The sequence below is a fragment of the Lithobates pipiens genome, unplaced genomic scaffold (assembly GCF_037356315.1).
Source record: "Lithobates pipiens isolate NorthernLeopardFrog02 unplaced genomic scaffold, aLitPip1_a1.2 Scaffold_1, whole genome shotgun sequence".
Taxonomy (NCBI): Eukaryota; Metazoa; Chordata; class Amphibia; order Anura; family Ranidae; genus Lithobates; species Lithobates pipiens.
The window spans coordinates 236,391,060-236,416,806 of NW_027507685.1; the positions used below are offsets into that span (position 1 = coordinate 236,391,060).

The following is a 25,747-nucleotide window of genomic DNA, read 5'->3' on the forward strand; positions in this document are numbered from 1 at the left end:
ACTTTGTCCGATCGGAATTCTCTACAAATGATTGGACAAAGTCCGATCGGACCATGTTGTCGGAAAATGTTATAGCCCAGCTCTAAAACTTTGTCGGTTGGATATTTCCATGGAAACAGTCCGATGGAGCCCACACACGGTCGAATTATCCGACAACACGGTCCGATCTGACATTTTCCATCGGAATGTCCAACCGTGTGTACAAGGGCTATCACCACTAGTGACATTATTACAGTGATCAGTGCTAATAATATGCACTGTCACTGTACTAATGACATTGGGCAAGAAGGGGTTAACATCTGGTGTGATCAAGGGGTTAAATATGTACCTAACAAGTGTGTACTTTGTGCTGCTTTTACTAGGGATCTAGTTGTTTTTGCTGCCTGCTTAGCAGGGAATGAAAAAACAACTAGATCCCTGTGTGACTGAACACAGCTCTGTCTTGTTTACATTCACAGAGCTGTGTTCAGTGAAGCTCAGAGCCAATCACCCGGGCTGGGACCCAGTGACCGGCATGTGTTGTGTCGAATCACAACACAGCCAGTGACGCCCCCTACCCGAAAATGCAGACTTACGTATGTATAGGTGATTCTGGGCAGCCGGCCCACATTGTAGCAGTAAGGCCTCTTTCACACGGGGCGGATCAGTGCTGATCTGCCCCGTGGATATCCGCTTGCTCAGCGGGGATCGCCGGAGTGCTCTCCGCTGAGCAGACAGATGACAGGTCAGTTTCCGCACACTGCGCAGGGACAGACCTGTCAGATCGCCGCTCTCCCCTATGGGAGATCGGGTGATGACGGACCGCAGAGTCTGTCGTCACCCGATCCGATGATGGATGGAAAAATAGGTTTTTCCTCCGTCACACTTTTTCGGATCGGAGCGGGTCCGGTGTCAGCGGACATGTCACCACTGACATCTGATGCTCCATAGAGGTCTATGGAGCATCTGTTCAGGTCCACCTGAAAAGCTGACAAGCGGATCTTAACGGATCGGCCGCGTGAAAGAGGCCTAAATCTACAGTGCGTGGGATGGAAGTGGTCGATTAAGCCCTACAGCCTGATATTGCTCTGATGAGAAATAATTCAAGTAATTTAAAAAATCAAGTAAATAAACAAGTAAAGTAAAATAAAGCAAATGAAAAAAGTAAATAAATAAGTAAATCAAGTAAATACAAAAATAAACCCAGGAAAGGTAAAGCTCAACTCTGAACTAACTTTCTGGGCCAGGGGTGTTAAACTCAATTTCATTGCGGGCTGCATCAGCATTATGGGTGCCCTCAAAGGGTCGGTTGTGTCTGTAAGACTAGATGTCCAGAGCCCCCCCGCCCCTTACATCAGACGTCAAGAGACCTTCACCCTCCCTTACATCACAGTGAAACCCCCTTACTTTGTGCTGCTGCCGACAAAAAGCTGGGGCGGAGCACAGAAGCAAAAAAATGCAGGTTCTGGAGGAGGCCCAGAGGAGGGCTAGAGTTGGCGGGCGGAGCCTGCTGAATAGTGAGACTAGGGGAGATTAAGATGAGGGGGTGCTGTGGCTACGTCGAGAGGATTAGGATCTGTAGGAGGAGTTCTGTCTTCCTCTCTGTTGCCAACAGCGGAGACGGGGGAGCAGAGACAAGCTTCTAGGCGGCTGCGCAGAGAAGCACAGGATCTGGCGGAGGAGTTCTGTTCTCCTCTCTGCTTCGACTGCTGCACAAGGTGTGGGCAGAGAAGAAGAGGGGGCGCCGCAATTGCAGGAGAGGTGAAAGGGCTACATGAAATGGCCTGGTGGGCTGGATTCGGTCAGTTGGCCTTGTGTTTGCTCCTTCTACTTAAATTTTACTATCCATAGGCGACGCTTTAAAAGCCTTTACAGGTTACTACTTTAGATTTACAGAGGATGCTTGAATCTACTGCCCATGATCTGACGTTCACAGTAATACCTCACATGTGTGGGACGCTTGCATGTTTGCTGTTTCATGCAAGCATGGGAAGACGGGGCACTTTAAAAGGATTTTTTTAAATTAGTCATTTTTTTATTTATTTTTTATTTTTACACTGTTGTTTTCATTTTTTTTTTTATCACTTTTATTGCTTTCACAAGGAATGTACACATCCTTGTGACATGAATAGGTAGTGACAGGTACTCTATATGGAGAGTCCTGGGACCTGCAGTTGCAGGCATCATCCCAGTACAGACGCTGCCCCCTCTGAAAAATGCAGCCCCATGCAAATGCCTTGTTTGCCTCGCGGTAGATACGCCCCTGGCTCTAGGTGCAATATTCCTCCACTAAAATGCTGCTCCCCACTGTAACTTCCTTTCACCCCAAGATTTTCTTTGTCTTTTCTATTAGATGATGCTAGTCAATTATTCAAATAAATGAGTAGCCTCCAGGGGGGGTCAGGGAGGAAATGCAGACGATGAGCTTGAGCTTTAAACTGCAGGATTGCACAGTTCAGAAATACAAATTCAGATTATTACAGATGCCCATTTGCTGCAAAGCCTTCTCAACATCATTCTAGGAAAAAAAATGGAATCTGAAAATGTGTTTTTATTGCCTAAGAAAAACCTGATAAAATGGAATGATAAGACTGTAATCTGCACAGATCTGTCTTTGTACTGTATATCATAGCATCAGAGTGACAGAATATCAGAATATCAACCACAAATCCAGAAAAAACACATGATACAAATGTTATAGTTTGAGAGTCAGTTCAGTAAGTAAAATAAGTACAAAATTTTATCAGCGTATAACACGCACCTTTTTCCCCCCAAAATCAGGGGGAAATCTGGGGTGCGTGTTATACGCCGACCCCCCGCTGTTTCTAAGACTTTTTGCCGTTCTCTGCGGCTTCCGGGTATTTTCAGCCGCACTCGGCCATTCTCGGCTATCTTCAGCCATTCTTGGCTATTTTCACTCGAAAGCCGCCGAGAACGGCCGAGTGTGGCCGGAAATAGCCGAGAACAGCCGAAGATAGCCGAGTGCGGCCGAAAATACCCGGAGGCCACCGAGAACTACCGAGCGCCACCGAGATACACAGGACATCCACTCTGTATCTCGGCGACGCCATTTTTAAATGTAAAACACACAGACAACGCTGACAAAATAATGACAAAGCTGACAAGGCTAAATGGAAGGCTGCAAATGACACTGATAAGGCTGCATTGATGGGCATTTAAATGTAAGTTTTTTTCCTTAAACTTCCCTCCTAAAAGTTTTTTTCTTTTAAATTCCCTCCTAAACTTGGGGTGCGTGTTATACGCCGGCGCATGTTATACGCCGATAAATACTGTATTTGATCTCCTACAGACTGGCTACAGTATGTACTCATGTGGTACGACAACTCGTTATCTGTATAAGACACCTATCCACAGAATCTCTTTCTTCCATTCAAACCTCACCATCATGGGAAAGACCAAAGAGCTGTCAAAGGATGTCAGGGACAAGATTGTAGACCTACACAAGGCTGGAATGGGCTACAAGAAGCTTGGTTAGAAGGAGACAACTGTTGCAGCGATTATTTGCAAAGGGAAGAAATACAAAATAACCATCAAATTGCCCTCGGTCTGGAGCTCCATGCAAGATTTCGCCTCATGGGGTGAGGATGATCATGAGAAAAGTGAGGGGCTCAGCGCAGAACTACACGGGAGGAGCTTGTGAATGATCTCAAGGCAGTTGTGACCACAGTCACCAAACAAACCATTGGTAACACCATACACCACCATGGATTGAAATCCTGCAGTGCCTGCAAGGTCCCCCTCCTCAAGAAGACACGTGTACAGGCCCATCTGAAGTTTGCCAATGAACATCGAAATGATTCAGAGAAGGATTGGGAGAAAGTGCTGTGGTCAGATGAGACAAAAATTGGGCTCTGACCGCGTCGACTGGTTGTGTTTGGAGGAAGAAAAATGCTGACTATGACCTTAAGAACACCATCCCTACAGTCAAACATGAAGGTGAAAACATTATGCTTTGGGGCTGTGTCTCTGCTAAAGGTAAAGACCCACTGGGCTGCATTGAGGTGCCAATGGACAGGGCCATGTATTGTAAAATCTTGGATGAGAACCTTCCTCCGTCAGCCAGAACACTGAAGATGGGTCGCGAATGGGTCTTCCAGTATGACAATGACTGCCAAGGCAACAAAGGAGTGGCTCAAGAAGAAGCACATTAAGGTCATGGATTCTCCAGACCTTAATCCTATAGAAAATGTATGGATGGAACTGAAACTTCAAGTTGCCAAGGACTTTAAGGATTTAGAGAAGATCTGTATAGAAGAGTGGACCAAAATCCCTCCTGAGATCTGTGCATCTGGTAACCAACTACAAGAAATGTCTTACCTCTGTGCTTGCCAACAGGGGTTTCTTCACCAAGTACTAAGTCATTATTTTGCTTGGGGATCAAATACTTATTTTACTCACTGAACTACAACTCAATTTATAACATTTGTATCGGATTTTTTCTAGATTTTTGGTTGAAGTTCTATCTCTATCATTTAAAATACAACTATGATGAAAATTGTAGACCCTTCATTTCTTTATAAGTGGGAAACTTACAAAATCTGCAGAGGATCAAATAATTATTTTCCCCATTGTATTTGATACTGGACCCTGGCTTGCTCGCCTCCAGGTAGGGTGATCCTGAGGACCTTGACCTGGTACTAACATGCAGCAAAACCCATCTTTACCATCAGGAGCTCTGGTGAACACCAGTTATTACTTAGCCCCCGTACACTCGGTCGGAGATTTTCGACAACCAAATCCGTCGGATTTTGTCCGTCGGATCTTGTCCGAAACTGTTGCATACACACGGTCGGACTAAGTTGTCAAAAAATCCGATCATTCAGAATATGATGACGTAATTTCGTTACGATGGAACTACGTTCAGGCTAGTAGCCAATAGCTTTGATGTAGGAATTTGATCTGAGCATGTGTGGCACTTGGTCCAATCAAAATTCTCTATACATGATCGGAGTATGTCCGATCGGCCCAGTTGGTCGGGAAATATTTCCAACATGTTGGAAAATTGGGTCCGTCGGATATTCCGACGGAATCAGTCCGATGCATACCACACACAGTCGGATTATCCGACGACACGGTCCGATAGGACACATTCAGACGGATTCACCGACCGTGTGTACAAGGGCTTAGACTCCATGTCTTGGGTGAACCCTTGTCATCTGCCAGGGTGACCTGCTAGTATACGTATCCTGCTGGTTGGTGAGAGTTTTTCCCCTGCTATAGCTACTGGTCTCCAAGCCTGACCCCAAGTCGTGACGTCTGTGTTGTCTCTGTGAACAAATGTCAACATTAATAACTTTTGGACTCTCAGACCTTTTATTAGGCATTCTCATTGAACTTTGTGTTTTCTTCAAATTTGGGCCCCTCTAGTTTGGGACACCCCACATCATCACTGCTGTTTGCATTGCCTTATTAAATAAGACTCATGGTATATATACAGGTCTTCCCCGGGTTACAAACAAGATAGGGTTTGTAGGTTTGTTCTTAAAGCGGTTGTATAGTCTATTTTTTTTTACTTTTACCTACAGGTAAGCCTATACCTGCATGCGCGGGAGTGACCATATCGCGGCTCCGGACACTCACAGCGCCGGAGCCGCAATACCCGGAAGAAATGCCGAGGGAACATGTCAGCTCCCTCGGCGTGGATCGGGACAGATGTTGGGGCCTCGTTCTAAGGTAAGTATTTCATAATGAGCTAGTATGCGGTGCATACTAGCTCATTATGCCTTTTGCTTTGCAGGTGAGCAAAAAAAAAAATAATAATAATTCAGCGGGTATACAACCGCTTTAAGTTGAATCTGTTTGTAAGTCGGAACAGGTACATTTTTTAGGTGTAGCGCCAGCAATTTTTAAGCTTTTTAGATAACATAGGGAAGGGTTAACACCCCTGTAATGTTTGTTTTGCTGTCTGTGCCCCTGTACAGAAGATTTCACCTCACTTTCTGTGCCAATGACAATTGGATTTTGAAAATGTTGGGTTGTTGTAGAAACAAGCCTTGGTGATAAAGCATCAGTGGAGACACCTTTTTCCCATAATAACTCTTACAGGAGAGAATTTCCCTTCCTAGGGGTACATTACTTCTTACTTCCTGTTATCTTCCCTTGTTTGTAAGTAGGAATTGTTTGTAAGTCAGATGTTTGTAACTTGCAGGACCGATTGTAAAATGAAATGCTGTGACCCACCATGGCCAATTAGGAATGAGCTTAATAGTCTGATAGTAGTAAACTGAAAAGTGCTGCCTCGGTTGATTGGTTGATGTGGGTGCTATAAATACTCTTTACAGATTGTTATTAAAGGGTTACTCCAACCAAATACAGAGTAACAGAGCACATGCAGTCAAAGTCATTGCTGGGAGGGGGCAGATGAGCTTGTACAGTCACTACTGGGAGTGGCAGAGTGACCGGAGCTGCGGAGTAGCTGCTGGGGTGAAGAGCAGGATGGGCTGATCTGCTGAGTTACTACTGGGAGAGGGGAGCTAGGAAAGCTAATTGCTGCTGAGTGGGGGTGCATAGGGAGCTGAACTGCTGAGCAACTGCTGAGCAACTCCCAAAAAACGAGCAGGGGTAGCTGAGCTGCTAAATCACTACTGGAAGAGGAGAGCTGAGCTGCTGAGAGAATGGCTTCAGTGTTTCTGCTGTAAATTTGAGGATGAATAGCTCCATAGTGTCTGCAGCTACAGTGAGGGCTTATATGGAAGCTCATGTTTTTTTCACATTTTAAAGCAGTAAAAAGGAAAGAATTTAGCACATAATGCAGGTTGCATCATGTATGTGTAATAATTGACACTATTTTCACTAGTTTGTATTGTATCAAGGGTAATAAAACAATTGTCCTCGCTGCTCATAACAACTTCCATTCCATTCCAGACCTAAACTAGAAAAATGTCAGCTGGGGTCTGATTGGTGCATTGTAGTCTTCTGTTTCAGATACCTTTGTATCAGGGTTCAGGTATTATGCATTGTGACATTACACATAGGGAAAGGTTCCATACCCTCTGTCTGTATGGGTTTGATGCTTTCAGCGGCCATTTTTTTGTTCTCCCCCAACAGGTTGATGCTGGTGGAGGAGGAAATCAGGAAGGATCACACCCAAGAACCCATCGACATGAAGAGGAGACTTATCGAGGCTCAGGTGGAAATTACAATGTCATTGTGCCTTTCCGTGTCACATGCCCATCCCACCATGTCTGTGTCTGCCATCTGAGGTGAGAGGAGCAGAATTGAGTTCCGGCCCAGGTAGCAGTGCTGAAAGACCTGTTAATTCAGTGATGCTCACAGGAAGTAGATCTAGTAAGCCTTACATAAAAGCCCGATTGACCCTTCCATTTGAATCAACTAGGTATAATCCAGGAGCATCATAACAAAAGTTGTTTGGTGTCTTACAGTTAATTTAGAAAGCAGCTACAGCCAGTGTAGAGAAGCCTCACCCTTGCCAGCGTGCTGTAGAGATGGACATTTGTATGGAAGCAGCTATCTCTCTGCAGATACCCAATACACCCATTACTGAGTCAAACCCATAGCTCTGTAATTACCAAAGCTAATGCTCCCTGGGAATTTGAGAGCTTTGGCTCTGACAAATAGGGATCACTGGTTCCCTATGGAGAGCAAAGGTCCTACTTTAAAGCACGCTGACAGGACACGGGCTTTTTCCACTCCAGCTGATTTTAATAGAACGCAAACTGTAAGACTCTTACACACCTTTGTTTTGATGCACCTCAAATGTATTTAAAGCAGAACTAAACCAACAGATTTAAGTTGTGCAGCATTATAGGGTCAAATTAGGTGGTAAGGAAGCGTTATAATGCCTCCTCACCCCCTGTCAAATGCCCTCTATAATGTGTTCCGAAAGTGGAGGGCACCGCACTCAACAGCAAGTGTGAGAGAGCACACTAGGAATTGCACAGGAATGCGCAGTGCGTTCCTGTGTGATTTAAATGCTGTTCAGTGTGGTGCGATTTGAGCCCATTCATTTTAAATGGGCTCAAATCGCACTGCACTGCACTACTTTTGGAAACTCACTCCGATCACATGGTATTTGTGTACTATGCAATCCGGTGCAGGCAAACACACTGTATTTGCGACCTGCATTTGTGGTGTCATTAAGTTAACATTGACACCTGCTGCAGATCGCAACTGCAGTGCATTTTGAATGCGGTGTGAACAAGGTTTACCGCACCTCGTTCTGGTGTGAACAGGGCCTTACAGTTACTAGAGTACTTAAAACTGTCAAGCTATTAAATAGCTACTGAGGGTGTTGTTGCCATCTTTCCTTTGCACATATTACACACACTATATTGCCAAAAGTATCAGGATGCCTATCTTTACACGCACATGAACTTTAATGGCATCCCAGTCTTAAGCCTCATACACATGGTATGATTGTTGGCAGGGGATTGTCTGTTGACAGACTGTTGTCCTAAAATCTTACCGTTAGTACGATCCTTTTGACAATTGTTGTCCAACTTTCGGTCAACAAATGTTGGATGACAGGCTAGTAAATTTTTGGCGGACAACGGCTCCATGTCTGATTTTCGTATGGTCGGTACACAAACCCGGCACACAAAAGTCGAAAGTACAAACACACATGCTCGGAATCAATGCTCACAAAAACCCGAACTTAGCAGAAGGGGCCCAAAGGGTGGAGCTCAAGAGTGGAAATTTCTCTTAGTACGGTACTACGTTCGTGTTTGTGGCACAACACTTGTGTACCGTTAGTATGCAAGACAAGATCCAGGCACACGCCCTTTTGACAAAAATCAGATGCTCGGTTGGCCAACAATCGTACCGTGTGTACGAGGCTTTAGTCCGTAGGGTTCAATATTGAGTTGGCCCACCCTTTGCAGCTATAACAGCTTCAACTCTTCTGGGAAGGCCGTCCACAAGGTTTAGGAGTGTGTCTATGGGAATGTTTGACCATTCTTACAGAAGTGCATTTGTGAGGTCAGGCAGTAATTTTGGATGAGAAGGCCCGGCTGGCAGTCTCTGTTCTAATTCATCCCAAAGGTGTTCTATCGGGTTGAGGTCAGGACTCTGCAGACCAGTTAAGTTCCTCCACCCCAAACTCATCCATGACTTTTATGGACCTTGCTTTGCGCACTGGTACGCAGTCATGTTGGAACAGGAAGGGGCCATCCCCAAACTGTTCCCACAAAGTTGGGAGCATGAAATTGTCCAAAATGTCTTGGTATGCTGACGCCCAAAGAGTTACCTTAACTGGAACTAAGGGGCCAAGCCCAACCCCTGAAAAATATCCCCACACCATAAGCCCCCCTCCACCAAATGATTTGGCCAGTGCACAAAGAAAGGTCCATAAAGACATGGATGAGCAAGTTTGTGAATGAACAGGAAGCCGCTCAGAAAAGAGAACTTCCCATTCATTCCCTGCCCCGTGCAGCTGAGGCTGCAGAGAAAGACGTGTGCTTGACCTTTGGGGTGCGCACCTTAATGCAATAGGCTGCCCACACCTATGAGTGTATTAGAGCCTCAGTACCTTGTTAGGGGTCCTGGTATTGAAGCGGAGCTCCACCCAAATAGGGCAGCTCTGCTTGTTTGCACCCTCCACTGCCACATTTGGCACTTTTTGAGGGGGAATGCTTCCACAGGTACCCGCTCCCACTTATGGGTAAGATTGCCGATCTACGACATTTACGCCTCTCCCCCCCTGCCCTGCTGGGCCATTCAGAATGCGCAGCGCAACTTGTGCATGTGCAGTAGGAAACAGGCTGTGAAGCCGCAAAGCTTCACTTCCTGTTTCCCTTACTACAGATGCCAGAGAAAAGATAATATAACAAAGAAAGGAGGAACGGTGCAATCTTATACTGTCTCAACCTAACCTATAGAACCAATTGCTAAACCAGATAATAAAAACTGGTATATAAACTGTGCAGTGTATAAACAATGTCTTAAATACATAATCAATGGGGGTTATTTACTAAAGGCAAATCCATTTTGCACTGCAAATGCACTTGAAAGTGCACTTGGAAGTAAAGTCACTGTAGATCTAGGAATTTGGTCTAGGAATTTGATCTGAGCATGCGTGGCACTTTGTCCGATCGGAATTCTCTACAAACGATCGGACAAAGTCCGATCAGATCATGTTGTCGGAAAATTTTATAGCCCAGCTCTAAAACTTTGTCGGTCGGATATTCCGACGGAAACAGTCCGATGGAGCCCACACACGGTCAGATTATCTGACAACACGGTCCGATTGGACATTTTCCATCGGAATGTCCGACCGTGTGTACAAGGGCTTTGATTTAGAGCGACTGCACTTGAAAGTGCACTTGCAGTGCAAAGTGGATTTGCCTTTCGTAAATAACCCCCAATGTGTCTAAAAGTAAAACACCTAATTGCAAAATATTATTAATTAACAATACAACAATCAATGAGGCGCAAATCTAAGAGGGTACACTTGAGCGCAAAAATAACAGTAAAACAATCAATAATATGCAAATCTTAAAAAGTTCAAATACTCTGTGTTGAAAAAAGTGCTCAGTACAAGGATAAGTATCTGATATGCATCCATAAAGTGCTACAACATCCAATGCATATATAATCAAAAACTGACCATTCAAAAAAATATCACATAAAACAATCCAAAGGGTGATCAAAAATGAATATTCTATCCACGTGAACAAACACCTGATGTGCTCCTTCACCATTTGCTCCGAGATCACTCACCAGACACAATGGCTGGTCAGGTTATAAACCAGCAAAAGTGCTCCGTGCAAAACAATCCAGCTGACAAAATCCTCTGCTGTTGCTTCCGACTCCTCTCTCAAATTTAAGTCATATTTGAGAAAGGAGTCGGAAGCAACAGCAGAGGATTTCGTCAGCTGGATTGTTTTGCATGGAACGCTTTTGCTGGTTTATAACCTAATCAGCCATTGTTTCTAGTGAGTGATCTCGGAGCAAATGGTGAAGGAGCACAATAGTGTGACAATGGTGCAGCTGCTGGGCTTTTCATTTTTTTCTGAAGGAACCTGGAGCTCTGCTTTAAGTCTTAAAGAGGAAGTAAACCCTGATGAGTTTACTTCCTCTTTCATTCCCTGCAAAGGTAAAGCATAATGGACTACTATGCATCACATAGTAGCCCATTATGTGTCACTTACCTGACACAGGAGCCAGCGAAGTCGCCGCTGTCCCCTGTAGTCCGCTGCATCCATCTTGTTGGTGGGGTCTCGCAGCTCCGCCGCTGTCATTCGGCGAAGCCGCGATGACGTCACTCCCGCGCATGCGCACGGGAGCCGTCACGCGCGGCAGCTCCGTCGCTGAGAATGCCGCGCTCAGTGCGCCGCTGTCTACGGCGCATGCGCCGTAGACAGCGGTGCCCGTTTTCGGGCAAATATCTCCTAAACCATATAGGTTTAGGAGATATTGCTTGGACCTACAGGTAAGCCTTAATCTAGGCTTACCTGTAGGTCAAAGTGGTTTGTAAGGGTTTACAACCACTTTAACAGGCGAATCTGGTTTTCAAAACCCCCCAATTCATAAAAAAAAAAAATGGGGGGGCAAAAAGAAACCTGCAGTATAAAGCCATGTAATGTATTAAAGCCTCAGTACCTTGATAGGGGCCCTGGTATGGAGTCTAGTTTTCAAAACCACTCAGTTCATAAAAAAGGGTCATCCCCACCATTTGAAAAGAGAAAAGAAGAGAGCAATAACTAGTTACATTTCTCTAATCCTCAAACATAAGGTCACCAATCACAGCGAGTATGCGGGTATCTTAGGTTTCCTGCTACCTCCAGCACCTAGCCATTGTAACCAGCAAGAGCTTTTTATGTTGTACGGTACATACAGTGCATCCGGAATGTTTTTACATCGCTTCACTTTTTCCACATTTTGTTATATTACAGCCTTATGCCAAAATGGATTAAATTCATTATTTTCCTCAAAATTCTACAAACACCCCATAATGACAATGTGAAAGAAGTTTGTTTTAAATCTTTACAAATTTCTAAAAAATAAAAAACAAAACAATTACAAAAGTGTCCACAGCCTTTGCCATGATACTCAAAATTGAGCTCAGGTGCATCCTGTTTCCACTGACCATCCTTCAGATGTTTCTATAACTTGATTGGAGTCCACGTGTGGTAAATTCAGTTAGTTGGACATGATTTGTAAAGGCACACACCTGTCTATATAAGTTCCCACAGTTAACAGTGCATGTCAGAGCACAAATCAAGTCAGAAAGTCCAAGGAATTATCTGTAGATCTCGAGACAGGATTGTATTAAGGCACAGATCTGGGGAAGGGTACAGAAAAATTTCTGCAGCATTGAAGGTCCCAACAAGCACAGTGGCCTCCATCATCTGTATATGGAAGAAGTTTGTAACCACCAGAACTCTTTCTCGAGCAGGTTTCCCTGCCAAACTGAGTGATGGGGGGGGGGAGGAGGAGAAGGGCCTTGGGCCCCTTTCACACTTGTACGACTTGCCCCACGACTTGGGACTGCAAAGTCGCATGACGAGTCATTCCCCATGATTTCCAATGACAACCATTCATATTAGTACGACTTCAAGTCGTGCCTACTTCAAAGTAGACCCTGCACTACTTTGGTCCGACTTTGATCCTACATCAGTCCATTGAATATCACACAAGTCGGATCAAAGACGGATTAACTGATCCGACGTTGGCATGCAACTAGTGCTCTGATGATCTTGAAGGGGAACTCCATGCCAAATTTAAAAAGAAAAAAAGTTCTCCCTCCAAGAGCATACCGGGTCCTGCGGTCTGGTATGGATTTTAAGGGAACCCCCCGCGCCAAAATCCATACCAGACCCTTATCTGAGCACACCGCCCGGCAGTTCAGGAAAGGTGGTGGGGACAAGCGAGCACACCATCCTTCCTGAAGCGTACCATGCCACATGCCCTCAACATGGAGGGGTGGGTGCTTTGGGGCAGGGGGGCCCTGTGCCCTCCACCCCAAAGCACATTGTCTCCATGTTGATGAGAACAAGGGTCTCTTCAGACAACCCTGGCCATTGGTTGTTGGGGTCTGCGGGCGGGGAGCTTATTGGAATCTGGAAACCACTTTTAACAAGGAGGCCCCCAGATTCCGGCCCCCCACCCTATGTGAATGAGTATCAGGTACATTGTATCCCTACCCATTCACCTAAAAAAAAAGTGTCAAAAATAAAACACTGTATACAGGTTTTTAAAGTAATTTATTAAGGCAGCTCTGGCATTGCTTCCGATTTCTTCTTCCCTCTCTGGGTCTTCTCTACTCTCCGCTGATGTCCTCTAGCCCTCTCCGATTCTCCTCCCTCTATCCACTGTCTTCTGCGCTGTCTTTTCCCACTGTTCTTCTTCCGATGTTGACTCAACGCTCTCTCCCGCTCTAATGCTCGGTGCACGGCATGCCACTACATATATTGACATGGAGCGGGGTCACCAGGTGACGTCATCACCTTCCGGGGCATGATGGGTTGGTGATGTCATAGGGGGCGACCCAACCCCATGCCAATATAAGTAGTGGCACACTGAGCACCCAGCATTAGAGCGGGAGAGAACGTCGAGTCAACATCAGAAGAAGAACAGAGGGAGAAGACAGTGGAGAATACCCAGCAAAAGAGCGAGAAGACAGTGGAAAAGAACCGGCAGAGGCAGAAGACATCAGCGGAGGAGGCAGAAGAGCCGGAGAGGGGAGAAGAAGTCTGAAGAGACGCTGGAGCTGCCTGAATAAATTACTTAATAAACCTGTGTACTGCGTTTTATTTTTGACACTTTTTTTTTTAGGTGGATGGGTAGGGGTACAATGTACCTAATACTCATTCACATAGGGTAGGGGGCTGGGATCTGGGGGCCCCCTTATTAAAGGGTGCTTCCAGATGCCGATAAGCTACCCGCCCGCAGACCCCGACAACCAACGGCCAGGGTTGTTGGGAAGAGGCCCTTGTCTTCATCAACATGGGAATAAGGTGCTTTGGGGTGGGGGGTGCAGGGCCCCCCCTGCCCCAAAGCACCCACAGCCCCATGCTGAGGGCATGTGGCCTGGTACTATTCAAGAGGGGGGGCCCTCGCTCATCCCCACCTCCTTTCCTGACCTGCCGGCTTTGAGTTCGGATAAGGGTCTGGCATGGATTTTGGGGGGACCCAAATTCCATACCAGACCGAAGGTGTGGAGTTCCCCCTAGAGATTCATATCAGACAGTCCCTGGTATTGTCGTGAATCAAAGTCGGATCCCTGTTCATTGAAGTCGTACCAGTGTGAAAGGGGCCTCAGTCAAGGAGGTGACTAAGAACCTGATGGTCAATCTGTGGAGAGTTTCTCTGTGGAGAGAGGAGAACCTTTCAGAAGAGCAACCGTCTCTGCAGCTCTCCACCAATCAGGCCTCTATGATAGAGTGGCCAGACAGAAGCCACTCCTCAGTAGAAGACACATGACAGCCCGCCTGGAGTTTGCCAAAAGGCACCTGAAGGACTCTCAGGCCATGAGAAACAAAATTCTCTGGTCTGATAAAGCAAAGATTGAACTCTTTGGCCTGAATGGCATACGTCATGTCGGGAGGAAACTACGCATTGCCCATCACCTGGCCAATACCATCCCTACATCGAAGCATGGTGGTGGCAGCATCATGCTGTGGGGATGTTTTTCAGCCGCAGAAACAGGGAGACTAGTCAGGATCCAGGGAAAAATTAATTTAGCAATGTACAGAGACATCCTTGATGAAAACCTGCTCCAGAGCGCTCTGGACCACAGATTGGGGCAAATGTTCATCTTCCAACAGGACAATGACCCTAAGCACACAGCCAAGATAACAAAAGAGTGGCCACGGGACAAGTCTGTGAATATCCTTGAGTGGCCCAACCAGAGCCGGGACTTGAAACCGATTAAACATTTCTAAAGAGATCTAAAAATGACTGTGCACCGACACTCCCCATCCACCCTGATGGAACTCTCTGAGGATCTGAAAAAATATTTCTTTGCTCTACATAAAGATGGCCTAGGCTATAAGAAGTTTGCCAAGACCCTGAAACTGAGCTGCAGCAGGGTGACCAAGACCATACAGGGGTTTAAAAGGACAGGTTCCACTCAGAACCAACCAACCAAAGAAACACATGCTCAGCGTCATATCCAAAGGTTGTCATTGGGAAATAGATGTATCAGTGCTGCCAGCATTGCTGCTGAGGTTGAAGGGATGTGGTGGTCAGCCTGTCAGTGCTCAGACCATACGCCGCACACTGCATCAAATTGGTCTGCATGGCTGTCATCCCAGAAGGAAGCCTCTTCTAAAGATGATGCATAAGAAAGCCTGCAAACAGCTTGCTGGAGACAAGCAGACTAAGGACATCAATTACTGGAACCATGTCCTGTGGTCTGATAGGACCAAGATAAATTTATTTGGTTCAGATGGTGTCAAGCTTGTGTCGTGGCAACTAGATGAGGAGTACAAAGACAGGTGTGTCTTGCCTACAGTCAAGCATGGTGGTGGAAGTGTCATGGTCTGGGGCTGCATGAGTGCTTCCGGCACTGGGGGGGCTACAGATCATTGAGGGAACCATGAATGCCAACATGTACTGTGACATACTGAAGCAGAGCATGAACCCCTCCCTTCGGAGACTGGGCCGCAGGGCAGTATTCCAACATAATGACCAGAAACACACCTCCAAGATGACCACTGCCTTGCTAAAGAAGCTGAGGGTAAAGGTGATGGACTCGCCAAGTATGTCTTCAGACCTAAACCCTATTGAGCATCTGTGGGGCATCCTCAAACAGAAGGTAGAGGAGTGCAAGGTCTCCAACATCCACCAGTTCCAAGATGTCATCATGGAGGAGTGGAAGAGGACTGCAGTGCCAACCTGTGAAGCTCTGGTGAACTCCATGCCCAAGAGGGTTAAGGCAGTGCTGTAAAATAATGGTGTCCACACAAAATATTGACACTTTGGGCCCAATTTGGACATTTTCACTTCGCGTAAGTTCACTTTTGTTGCCAGTGGTTTAGACATTAATAGCTGTGTGTTGAGTTATTTTGAGGGGACAGCAAATTTACACTGTTATACAAGCTGTACACTCACTACTTTACACTGTAGCAAAGTGTCATTTCTTCACTGTTGTCACATGAAAAGATATAATAAAATATTTACAAAAATGTGAGGGGTGTACTCACTTTTGTGAGATACTGTTTGTACGTGTGATTTTTTTCATTTTTTATTTTTAATACATTTGCAAAGATTTCAAACAAACTACTGTCACATTGTCATTATGGTGTATCATTTGTAGAATTTTGAGGAAAATAATGAATTTAATACATTTTGGAATAAAGTTGTAACATAAAATGTGGAAAAAGTGAAGCTCTGTGAATACTTTCCAGATGCACTGTAATCACCTATCCCACAGAAGCAGTGAGTAATGGTGTCTGCATTCGTCTTCCCTGGCATTTTTAAGGACCATGCAAGTGCGACCTGGTGATGTCACGCACGGTCGCATCATTTCAGGTTTTCTAGAAAAAATTCCAGCTATTTTGAGCTTGGTCCAATAAGATTTGAAAATGGCAGCCACATAGCAAAAATATAGATCCTTAAGCTGGCCATTCATGGATAAAAATTCAGCTGATTCCTGCTAAGTCGACCGAGATTTACTCCGTGGGCTTGCCCTTTCAACACCACCTGGCTTGACAAAAGTCGATTTTTCAATTTAAAACTGGGTGGAAAATTCCTAGCTGAACAGTGCCTGCAATCCAATTAGATGCCAGCACTTTTTGGGTATTCTGACGGACTCAGGTTCTGGCTGTCAGAATAATACAAATGTGTCCTTTTGTGCCGTTTAACGTTGAAAGGGGAATTGAGTGATTTCTCTTGTTCAGCTACGTGATTTTGGCCAGCTTGGCTCTTGTGTTAAAGCTTTGGGAATTGGGCGCTTATAAACTACATTGCAGTCACTGTAACCTAGATATACTGAGCATCAAGATTCCAGGTCTTCAAATTTCTAAAGGATAGTAAGGGTTCTAGTCCTCTAGTGGCCAGGGCTGGACTGGGACAAAAATTTGGCCCTGGACTTCATCATGACCGGCCCACTTTAATTTTGAGTGTCTCCATCAGCAATTCCCCTTATATCAGAGTGTCCTCCCTTTCCTCCCCCTCCCACGTGTACTCACAGTTTTGAAGGCAGCCTCCCATTCCTCCCGCCAGTCATGTGATAAGTGACAAGTGATAAGGGGAGAGAGGATGGAACGTCTGCCAGCTGTCTATCTCCCTCTGCAGGCTGGAGGAAGCAGAAAGCCTAATGCTCTCTCCAGCAAGTGATGGCAGCTGCTCCTCCTAACAGGAGTGAAGTCGCGATCACTCACTGTCAGAGAGGAGCGGCTCCAGGACTGCACCTGACTGCCCCACTGAGCCATCGACCCACCGGGAAACTCCCTGTAGTCCCGATGGCCAGTACATGCCTGCTAGTGGCCAAAATGTGGTATATTTTCTGACTGAGCTATTTCAAAAAAATGTGGCCACTAGATAGCGCTGACGATCATAGAATTTCACAGTATTAGCGAAAATATGGAGAAAATTCATGCAGCCTGGGCGAATACTAGTGACATTGGGAAGGCAGGTAATTGCTTTTCCATTGTCTGTGTCTACTTAGGCATCCAGCACTATCACATGGGGGGCAATGACATAGTCCTAAGCCTGTGTAAGCTCCTATTCTTAAATCATAATACAGGGCTTAATTTTCTCACTCCATGGACCAAGCCATACAGTAGGGGGGTGTAGGAAAGGGAGGCATAGGCAGCTGTAACGGTCTGCATTGAATTGCCATGGACATCACTAGATCTTAGATTATTAGATTCGATTTTTTGGTGCAGGCCAGATCCCCTCTGCATCCACTGCATATTTTTGACATTAAGACATGGTAAGTATAGAAAGTATCATTATATCACCTGTCTTGTGTCTTTATCATGCCATTATCATGGATTAGATAGTCATACTGTTTCTCAGTTAATTTGTGGCATTTATTTATGCTGGAGTTCTTTACTTCCTGAGAAGAGGAACTTCACCCCAAAGAGATTTTTCCATTTTGGGTGGATCAACTAGAATTCACTTACTTGCCAGGTGTTTGGGATCTTGGCACAAAGCTCTCCCTCTTCCCACCCACCGTATGGCTATTAAAGTAAGCATGGATAGTAAGTTTAGCTTTCGGTGTCATGCTATAAAGTGAATTCTGCATATACCCTATATGGCCAAAAGTATGTGGACACCTGACCATCAAACTTATGAGTTTGGTGGACATTCCATTCAAAAATCATGGGCATTAATATGGAGTTGAACCCTTTGTAGCCTCCAGTCTTCTGAAAAGGTTTCTCATAGGATTTAGGAGGGTTTCTGTGAGAATTTGGGCCCATTCATCCAGAAGACCATTTGTGAGGTCAGGTACTGACCTTGGATGAGAAGACCTGGCTCATATTTCTAATTTATCACATAAGTGTTCAGTGGGGTTCAAGTCAAGAGCTCTGTGTAGGCCATTCAAGTTCCCCCACACAAGTCATAAAACCATGTCTTTATTGAACTGGCATTGTACACGGGGGCACAGTCATGCTAGAGCAGAAAGTCTTCCCCAAAATCTTTGCACATTTGTCTAAATTGTGTTTGTATGTTGTAGTGTTAAAAGTACCCTTCACTGGAATCATATAAACGTAATAATTGGGAAGAGTGTCAATATAATTTTGGTCATATAGAGTAGGTGTGATGGTCATGTGTCCACAAATTTTGGCAGCATATTGTATTCCTATGAAGAATCAGTAAAGGGCACCCAAGATTGCAGTTTGTCATGCTTCCTCTAGTGCACCCGTTCTCAAACTTATTACCCCTGAGGAACCCTTGAAATCATTTTCAGATCTCAGAGAGCCCTTGATAAAACCAATTCATTGTAGATCTGTGGGATGATTACCCCTTACATTGGAGGTCCGTGGAAAGAATGTCCTCCTTACAAACGACTGAAAAGTGTAATGCTACTGGCTCTTCTACGTGGGTGCCATCAGATGGGAGGTCAATGACCTACATCTCAAGGAACCCTTAGCAACCTTTGGAGGAACCCTAGGGCTCAATGGAAACCTGGTTGAGAATGGCTGCTCTAGTGGAATATATGGAGAATCGACAAGCTTGATATGATGGATTTCTCTAGGGAGATTAGGGAAATGCCCCAAGAACCTAGAAAGTTGTAAAGACCTGGCAGCGATCAATCACTGCTCTGCTCCACCTCAACAGAAAAAATATGTTTTGGGTAGAGTTTGGTTCAGCAGTTCTATAATTCTTAATTGTTTCTGTGCCTACAATTCTGAAATGGTTTTCGTCTTTTGGGGGCTTCTCATGTGCTGAGAATGAATTCAGGCATTCTGAACATAAAGTGCCCTAATGCCGCGTACACACGAGCGAATTGTCCGGCGTACTTAGTCCGCCGAAACGCATTTCAGCGGACAATTCGATCGTGTGTGGGCTTCAGCTTCAACTTTTCCAGCGTAAAGTCCGGCGGACTTAGAAAGTATTTTTGCACTCCAATCTTTCCGCCGGAGTTGGGTTTCAGCGGACAATACGTTCGTCAGTATGCTAGTCCGGCGGACTAAGAATGACGCATGCTCAGAAGCAAGTACGAAAAAAGGAAGCTATTGGCTACTGGCTATTGAACTTCCTTTTTCTAGTCCCGTCGTACGTGCTGTACGTCATCGCGCTAGCAAACGCCGGACTTTCTGTGTGTCCGTGTGTGGCCAAGTCCGTTCGGTAGAAAGTCCGCCGGACTATCTGCCGGATTGTTTGCCGGACTAAGTACGCCGGACAATTCGCTCGTGTGTACGCGGCATTAGAAGAACCGTCTGCGTTATCATAGCAACCAACCAGCTTTTCCTTTTCAAAGGGCAAGATAAAATCTGAAAGGAGAAAGCTGATTTGTTGCTGGGGGGGGGGGGGGGGGGGACAGAAAGTTCTTTCTCAGACACTCGTGTCCTTGAGGTGTGATTAGAACTATACTGGAAAATCCCAGTTGCAATCTAGAATTTTCAAAATCAGGAGCTGTGAATGGGATTAACTGAACTGTTCTTGTTTTATGCTCGCCATGCGCATACAAAAACGTTACCAAACAGTTATTGAATCTGATCGTTGAGTTGACAATACAAATGCTATATTCTCTACCCTAGGGTTCCTCAATCTTTTTACCTTGGAGGAACCCTTGGCAAAAAGTTTGAGTTCTCGGAGAACCCCTAAAATAATCACATCTAAAGCTCACAGAACATTGATGTGATCCTGATCAGTGAGCTGTTGATATAACAGCAATTACTTTTAGAAACAGCATTAGATAATAGAAGCAATGTTAAAAAATAACTATGGTGCATCCAGAAAGGATTCACAGCACTTCACGTTTTCCACATTTTGTTATGTTACAGCCTTATTCCAAAATGGATTAATTTCTTTATTTTACTCAAAATTCTACAAACAATACCCCATAATGGCAATGTGAAAGAAGTTTGCTTGAAATCTTTGCAAATTTATTAAAAAATTAAAAAAACAAATAAATCCCATGTACATAAGTATTCACAGCCTTTGCCATAACACTCAAAATTAAGCTCAAGTGCATCCCGTTTCCATTGATCATGCTTGAGATGTTTCTACTACATGATTGGCATCCACCTGTGGTAAATTCAATTGATTGGATAATGAAAGGCACACCCCTGTCTATAGAAGGTCCCACAGTTAACAGTGCATGTCAGAGCACAAACCAAGCCATGAAGTCCAAGGAATTATCTGTAGAGCTCAGAGACAGGATTGTATCGAGGCGCAGATCTGGGGAAGGGTACAGAAAAAATTCTGAAGGTCCCAATCAGCACAGTCGCCTCCACCATCCGTAAATGAAAGATATTTGGAACCACCAGGACTCTTCCTAGAGCGGGGCGCCCGAGCAAACTGAGCAATCAGGGGAGAAGGCCCTTAGTCAGGGAGGTGACCAAGAACCGATGGTCACTCTGATAGAGCTCCAGCATTTCTCTGTGGAGAGAGGAGAACCTTCCAGAAGAACAGCCCTCTCTGCAGCACTCTACCAATCAGGCCTGTATGGTAGAGTGCCCACTCAGAAGCTACTCCTCGGTAAAAGGCACATGATAGCCCACCTGGTGTTTGCTAAAAGGCACCTGAAGGACTCTCAGACTATGAGAAACAAAATTCTCTGGTCTGATAAAACAAAGATTGAACTCTTGAATGGAATGCATCATGTCTGGAGGAAACCAGGAACCGATCATCACCTGGCCAATACCATCCCTACAGTGAAGCATGGTGCTGGCAGCATCATGCTGTGGGGATGTTTTTCAGCGGCAGGAACTAGGAGACTAGCCAGGATCGAGGGAAAGATGAATGTGCCAATGTACAGAGACATCTTTGATGAAAACCTGCTCCAGAGTGCTCTAGACCTCAGACTGGGGTGAAGGTTTATCTTTCAACAGGACAACGACCCTAAGCACACAGCCAAGATAACAAAGGAGTGGCTATAGGACAATTCTGTCAATGTCCTTGAGTGGTCCAGCCAGAGCCCAGACTTGAACCCGATTGAACATCTCTGGAGAGATCTGAAAATGGCTGTGCACTGACGCTCCCCATCCAACCTGATGGAGCTTGAGAGGTCCTGCAAAGAAGAATGGGAGAAACTGCCCAAAAACAAGTATGCCAAGCATGGAGCATCATACTCAAAAAGACTTGAGATTGTAATTGGTGTCAAAGGTGCCTCAACAAAGTATTGCGCAAAGGCTGTGAATACTTATGTACATGGGATTTTATTATTTTTTTATTTTTAAGAAATTTACAAAGATTTCAGACAAACTTCTTTCACGTTGTCATTATGGGGTATTGTTTGTAGCGTTTTGAGGAAAATAATGAATTGAATCCATTTTGGAAGAAGGCTGTAACATAACAAAATGTGGAAAAAGTGAAGCGCTATAAATACTTTCCAGATGTACTGTATTTAATGTGCATTCTTTTTTTTTTTTTTTTTGCACAGATGCAAAATTCTGGGTCCAACTTGAGATAAGCAGGGTACAGGGGGTGAAGAGGGCATACTACATGGGGGTCAGCAGGGCCCAATACATGGGGTAAGAAGGGCACATTCCATGGGTGGGCAGCAGGCTCATTACATGGGGGCAGGGCACATTTCGTGGGAGCAGGGCACATTAAACGGGGCACGGAGCAGGGCACAATATGGGGCACACAACAGGATGCTTTACATGATGCACACAGTAGGGCACATTACACTAGCAGTGGTTTCCCTCATATGGAGAGCAACGCAGGAAAGCCGCTGTGATGAGTCCTCTTGTTACACACTGTTCCCCCCGACGCCCCTCCTTCCCTTCCGTCTATCCCTGTGATGTCGCATACAAGTACCTGCGATGGACAGGGGGGCCAACGGTGAAAAGTGCGCCACAGCTAGCACTATCACAGCCGCTTCCTTGGCTTGCTCTGCATGTGTCAGCAGAGGATATGTAATATACCCATCAGCTACCTGCAGCTAACAGGTAGATCATGGCGGAACCCTGCTTCAGCATAAATCCAATCACTCCCAATGTCAAAATTGTTTGCAAAAAGTAAAAAAAGAAAGTGATTGTTTCAGAATCAGTAGGTTGCTCTGTACACCGCTGTATGGTTTGATTCAAACAAATCGATCAGAAGTCATTCAAATGATATTGGATGGACAAGTTATTGATTTGTTCAGAACAGTCAGATCAATGCATGTACGGCAAGCATTTTCAGATTAATCCAGTAAAACATTGCGGAGAGCAGCTTTAACTTGCAAAGCCAGCCCACTAAGAGATTGGTTGCTTGCTATGGCTTCCTGCGCTCTACCCTTTTCCTCTATAGTATAGGCATCAAAATACACATGCATAGATTCAGAATAGGACTTTAAAGGCACCAAAAGTTTTACATACACATACATTCAATTAAAACGACATATTTTATTATACAAAATACTGTACATATTAAAAGAAGAAACAATAATGGTTAAACTGGAAAATATCTTTTCATATACGCACAACTTTAATTGTCTCCTAGCTGATGCATCAGCACATTGTACTTAAAGTGAACCTTCAGTTCAAAGAATATTCCTCCCTGCAACCCTCCCCAGTAATGGAAAAAGGGCATTTTCTTTTTTTACATTTTTACATCTTTTTTTATACTCTGGCTCTGCTACCTGCTGCCATTTTTGGCCTAGGCGTGTTACTGCACCTGCAGTTTCCAGGCATATCCCAGGAGACTGCAAGAGCAGGGACATACAGCAGACCCGCCAGTGAGTCCTCAAGGGCTGGCTGCAAGAATCCAGAAAAGACAGCCAGCTCCTGATGACATCAGAGAAAAAGATGGTGGTGCAGGACCCCGGTATGTGGCAGCGGAGCAGCAGATTGCTTTAGGACAATGCTTGATTCACTGAACAAGTGAGTATGTCAATTGAAGACAACCCTGCATAACAGGTAAGAGGGGTGAATAAAAAAGCAGCGGGAGGGTGACGTTCCTCATGACAACACTTTATAGGTGCAAGGTCATCATGATGTTATTGTATATAACTGCATGATATTGCAACCATAAACGGACAATAATGGTGAAATATTTGATGAGCCGCACTTTCATGTGTTTTGTTGGAGCAACAGTCAATTGTGACGATAAGGAGGTCTGACGAACCCCTTTCAATAAATATCCATACAAAGCCATAAGTCTCCATACAAGTCAAGAGATGGTAACTGGCCAGTTAGCTTCACCAGAGAGAGCAAAGGTGGCTGGTTGGTTACCACCTCTTGACTTCAATAGCCACTAGCTGTAATCATTGTGTTCTACCGGCCAGGAAGGCTCCATGTGCCCCTCTGCCAGCAGAACACAGTAGCCCTGCAGGAGGCATTCCTCCATCAGCGCTGATTGTGTTGATAGGGGAATCAAGAAATCAAGTCATCTATAGGCTGCTTTAGGGTTCATTGTCTTCCATGTCTTATCACGTTGTCTAAATGTCTACATCAAGAAACACCCTTGCTGAGAGTCTTTGATTGCTATTTCTCTCCTTTCTTGTGAGGGATACATTTAACGTGGGTGCGCCTTTCCTTGTGATCCTCCGCAGCCCACCTTCTTTCGAACAGTGAAGGCCCAGGACTCTTTGGTGTGAGACAAGGTACACTACTTTTTTTTTTTTGCTTACCTCTTTTATATTCCTGAAGAAGTTAACTGTTGCTTCAAAGAAATGCGTATAGTCCATCAAGTTTACCAAAATGGTTGTCCATTTATGGTTTGAATATCATGTAGTTTTATACAGTAACATCATGATGACCTATATAAAGGGTTGCCAACCAAATACTTTCTTGTATTGCCTCTGTAAGCGCCAGTCTGGGTTCTGCAAACCTTTTTTTTAGGAAGATCCACGGCTTTTTCAGTTCATTCATTTGGGACCTTCTTCTCCTAGGTTAGGGCTGAGGGCATTGGAACAGGAACTGTTGGAACGGGGGGGGGGGGGGGGGGCGGGGAGGGGGTAGCGCTGCCAGAATGATATAAGTATTACCTAGCAGAGCAGATGGTCTTTGTCAGATGGTTGCTGAGGGATAATGCAATTTTTGCCTACAGTTTTGAAGGCCGCAATCATAGGGGTCATACAAGACAGGGGAGTACGTACAGGGGTTGCCATTGAGACCCAGCCCCATGCTCCAGGGACCCATGCCTGGATAGGAAGGTGGTGGGGGCGGCGGCATGTAGCGGAATGGATCCCTCCACATAGCCGCTGAATGCCTGCTTCTCCTCCTTTACCTCCCGCAGAATTCAGCAGCTTCAGGAGGGAAATGGAGGGCATTGGTTCCTCCACATACTGTTTCCCTTCCCCTCCCCTCCCTATCGCTGCACACCCTTCCCCGTGTGGCGCTGCCAAATTTCTCCATCCGGCCTCACACCAGCTGCTGTAGGGGATCTGTCAGGATAGAGAGTGGGGAAGGAACCATTAAATGTGTAATTTATCCACCATTTCCTTGTCTTAATGAATAGAGTCCATGATCGGTACCAATAGTTTTTTTTTTTCATTCAAATCTGGTGCATAGTAAACTGTGTTTACTATGCCTCAGCTTATGAATGAATGGGAAGCTCTGTACAGAGCTATTCCTGTTCATACATTCTTTGCAGTTGAGGCTGCAGAGAAAGGGACTAATCTGTCCTCATTCCCTTTCTCTCTCTCTAAAGTGAGACAACAGGGGTCTGTTTAGACCCTTGATATTTCACCAAAGCCCCCCAGTGGGAGTCCTTAAAAAATATGTACAAAATAATAAAAAATAAAAAAATAAATAAATAAAATGGTATAGAAAAATAAAACAAAAATAAAAAACTACTGACACCAGTGGTGGAACTACCAGGGTTGCAAAGGTCGTACTTGCGACTGGGCTCTGGCATTCCACCACTGTGGGGGGACCCCAAGACAGCAGGAAGGTGGCCCGCTGTAGGACTGTAATAATGGGTCCCACAATGGGAGTAAAGGGCCCTGGAATCAGTGGGAAGGGCCCTGGTTGGGGGGCCAGGGGGACCCTTTATGGTCTCTTGCCCCAGGGCCCTGAAGGTTCTAGTTACCCCTCTGATACAAGAGTCTCAAATTCTTACTCTATCGAGGGCCAAGAGTTGAATTTACCCTGGGATCACAGTCTTCATCTCCATGGCGCTAATCTGAATGACATCTCATGGGAGTCCCCACTTTAACTGAATCCACACTTGCCCCAATTTAATACTGCACCTGATCCAGCCATTTGGGCAAAGAAAGGCATTAAAGTAATACTGAAGT

General features: G+C 45.2%; 1 protein-coding gene across 15 annotated transcripts in view; it reads left to right on the forward strand.

Annotated features, from left to right (window-relative positions):
- SYNGAP1 (synaptic Ras GTPase activating protein 1) overlaps window positions 1-25,747 on the forward strand; it is a 562,775-nt gene that overhangs the window by 518,947 nt on the left and 18,081 nt on the right. For 10 of the 15 annotated variants that reach the window (XM_077484711.1, XM_077484714.1, XM_077484725.1 and 7 more), the window contains 2 exons: window positions 7,048-7,129; window positions 24,059-24,109. In XM_077484711.1, the coding sequence (XP_077340837.1) occupies window positions 7,048-7,129; window positions 24,059-24,109 (133 nt within the window). Of the gene's footprint in view, window positions 1-7,047; window positions 7,203-24,058; window positions 24,110-25,747 lie in introns of all 15 variants that reach the window. The other 5 variants (XM_077484717.1, XM_077484718.1, XM_077484726.1 and 2 more) reach the window with 2 other exon arrangements.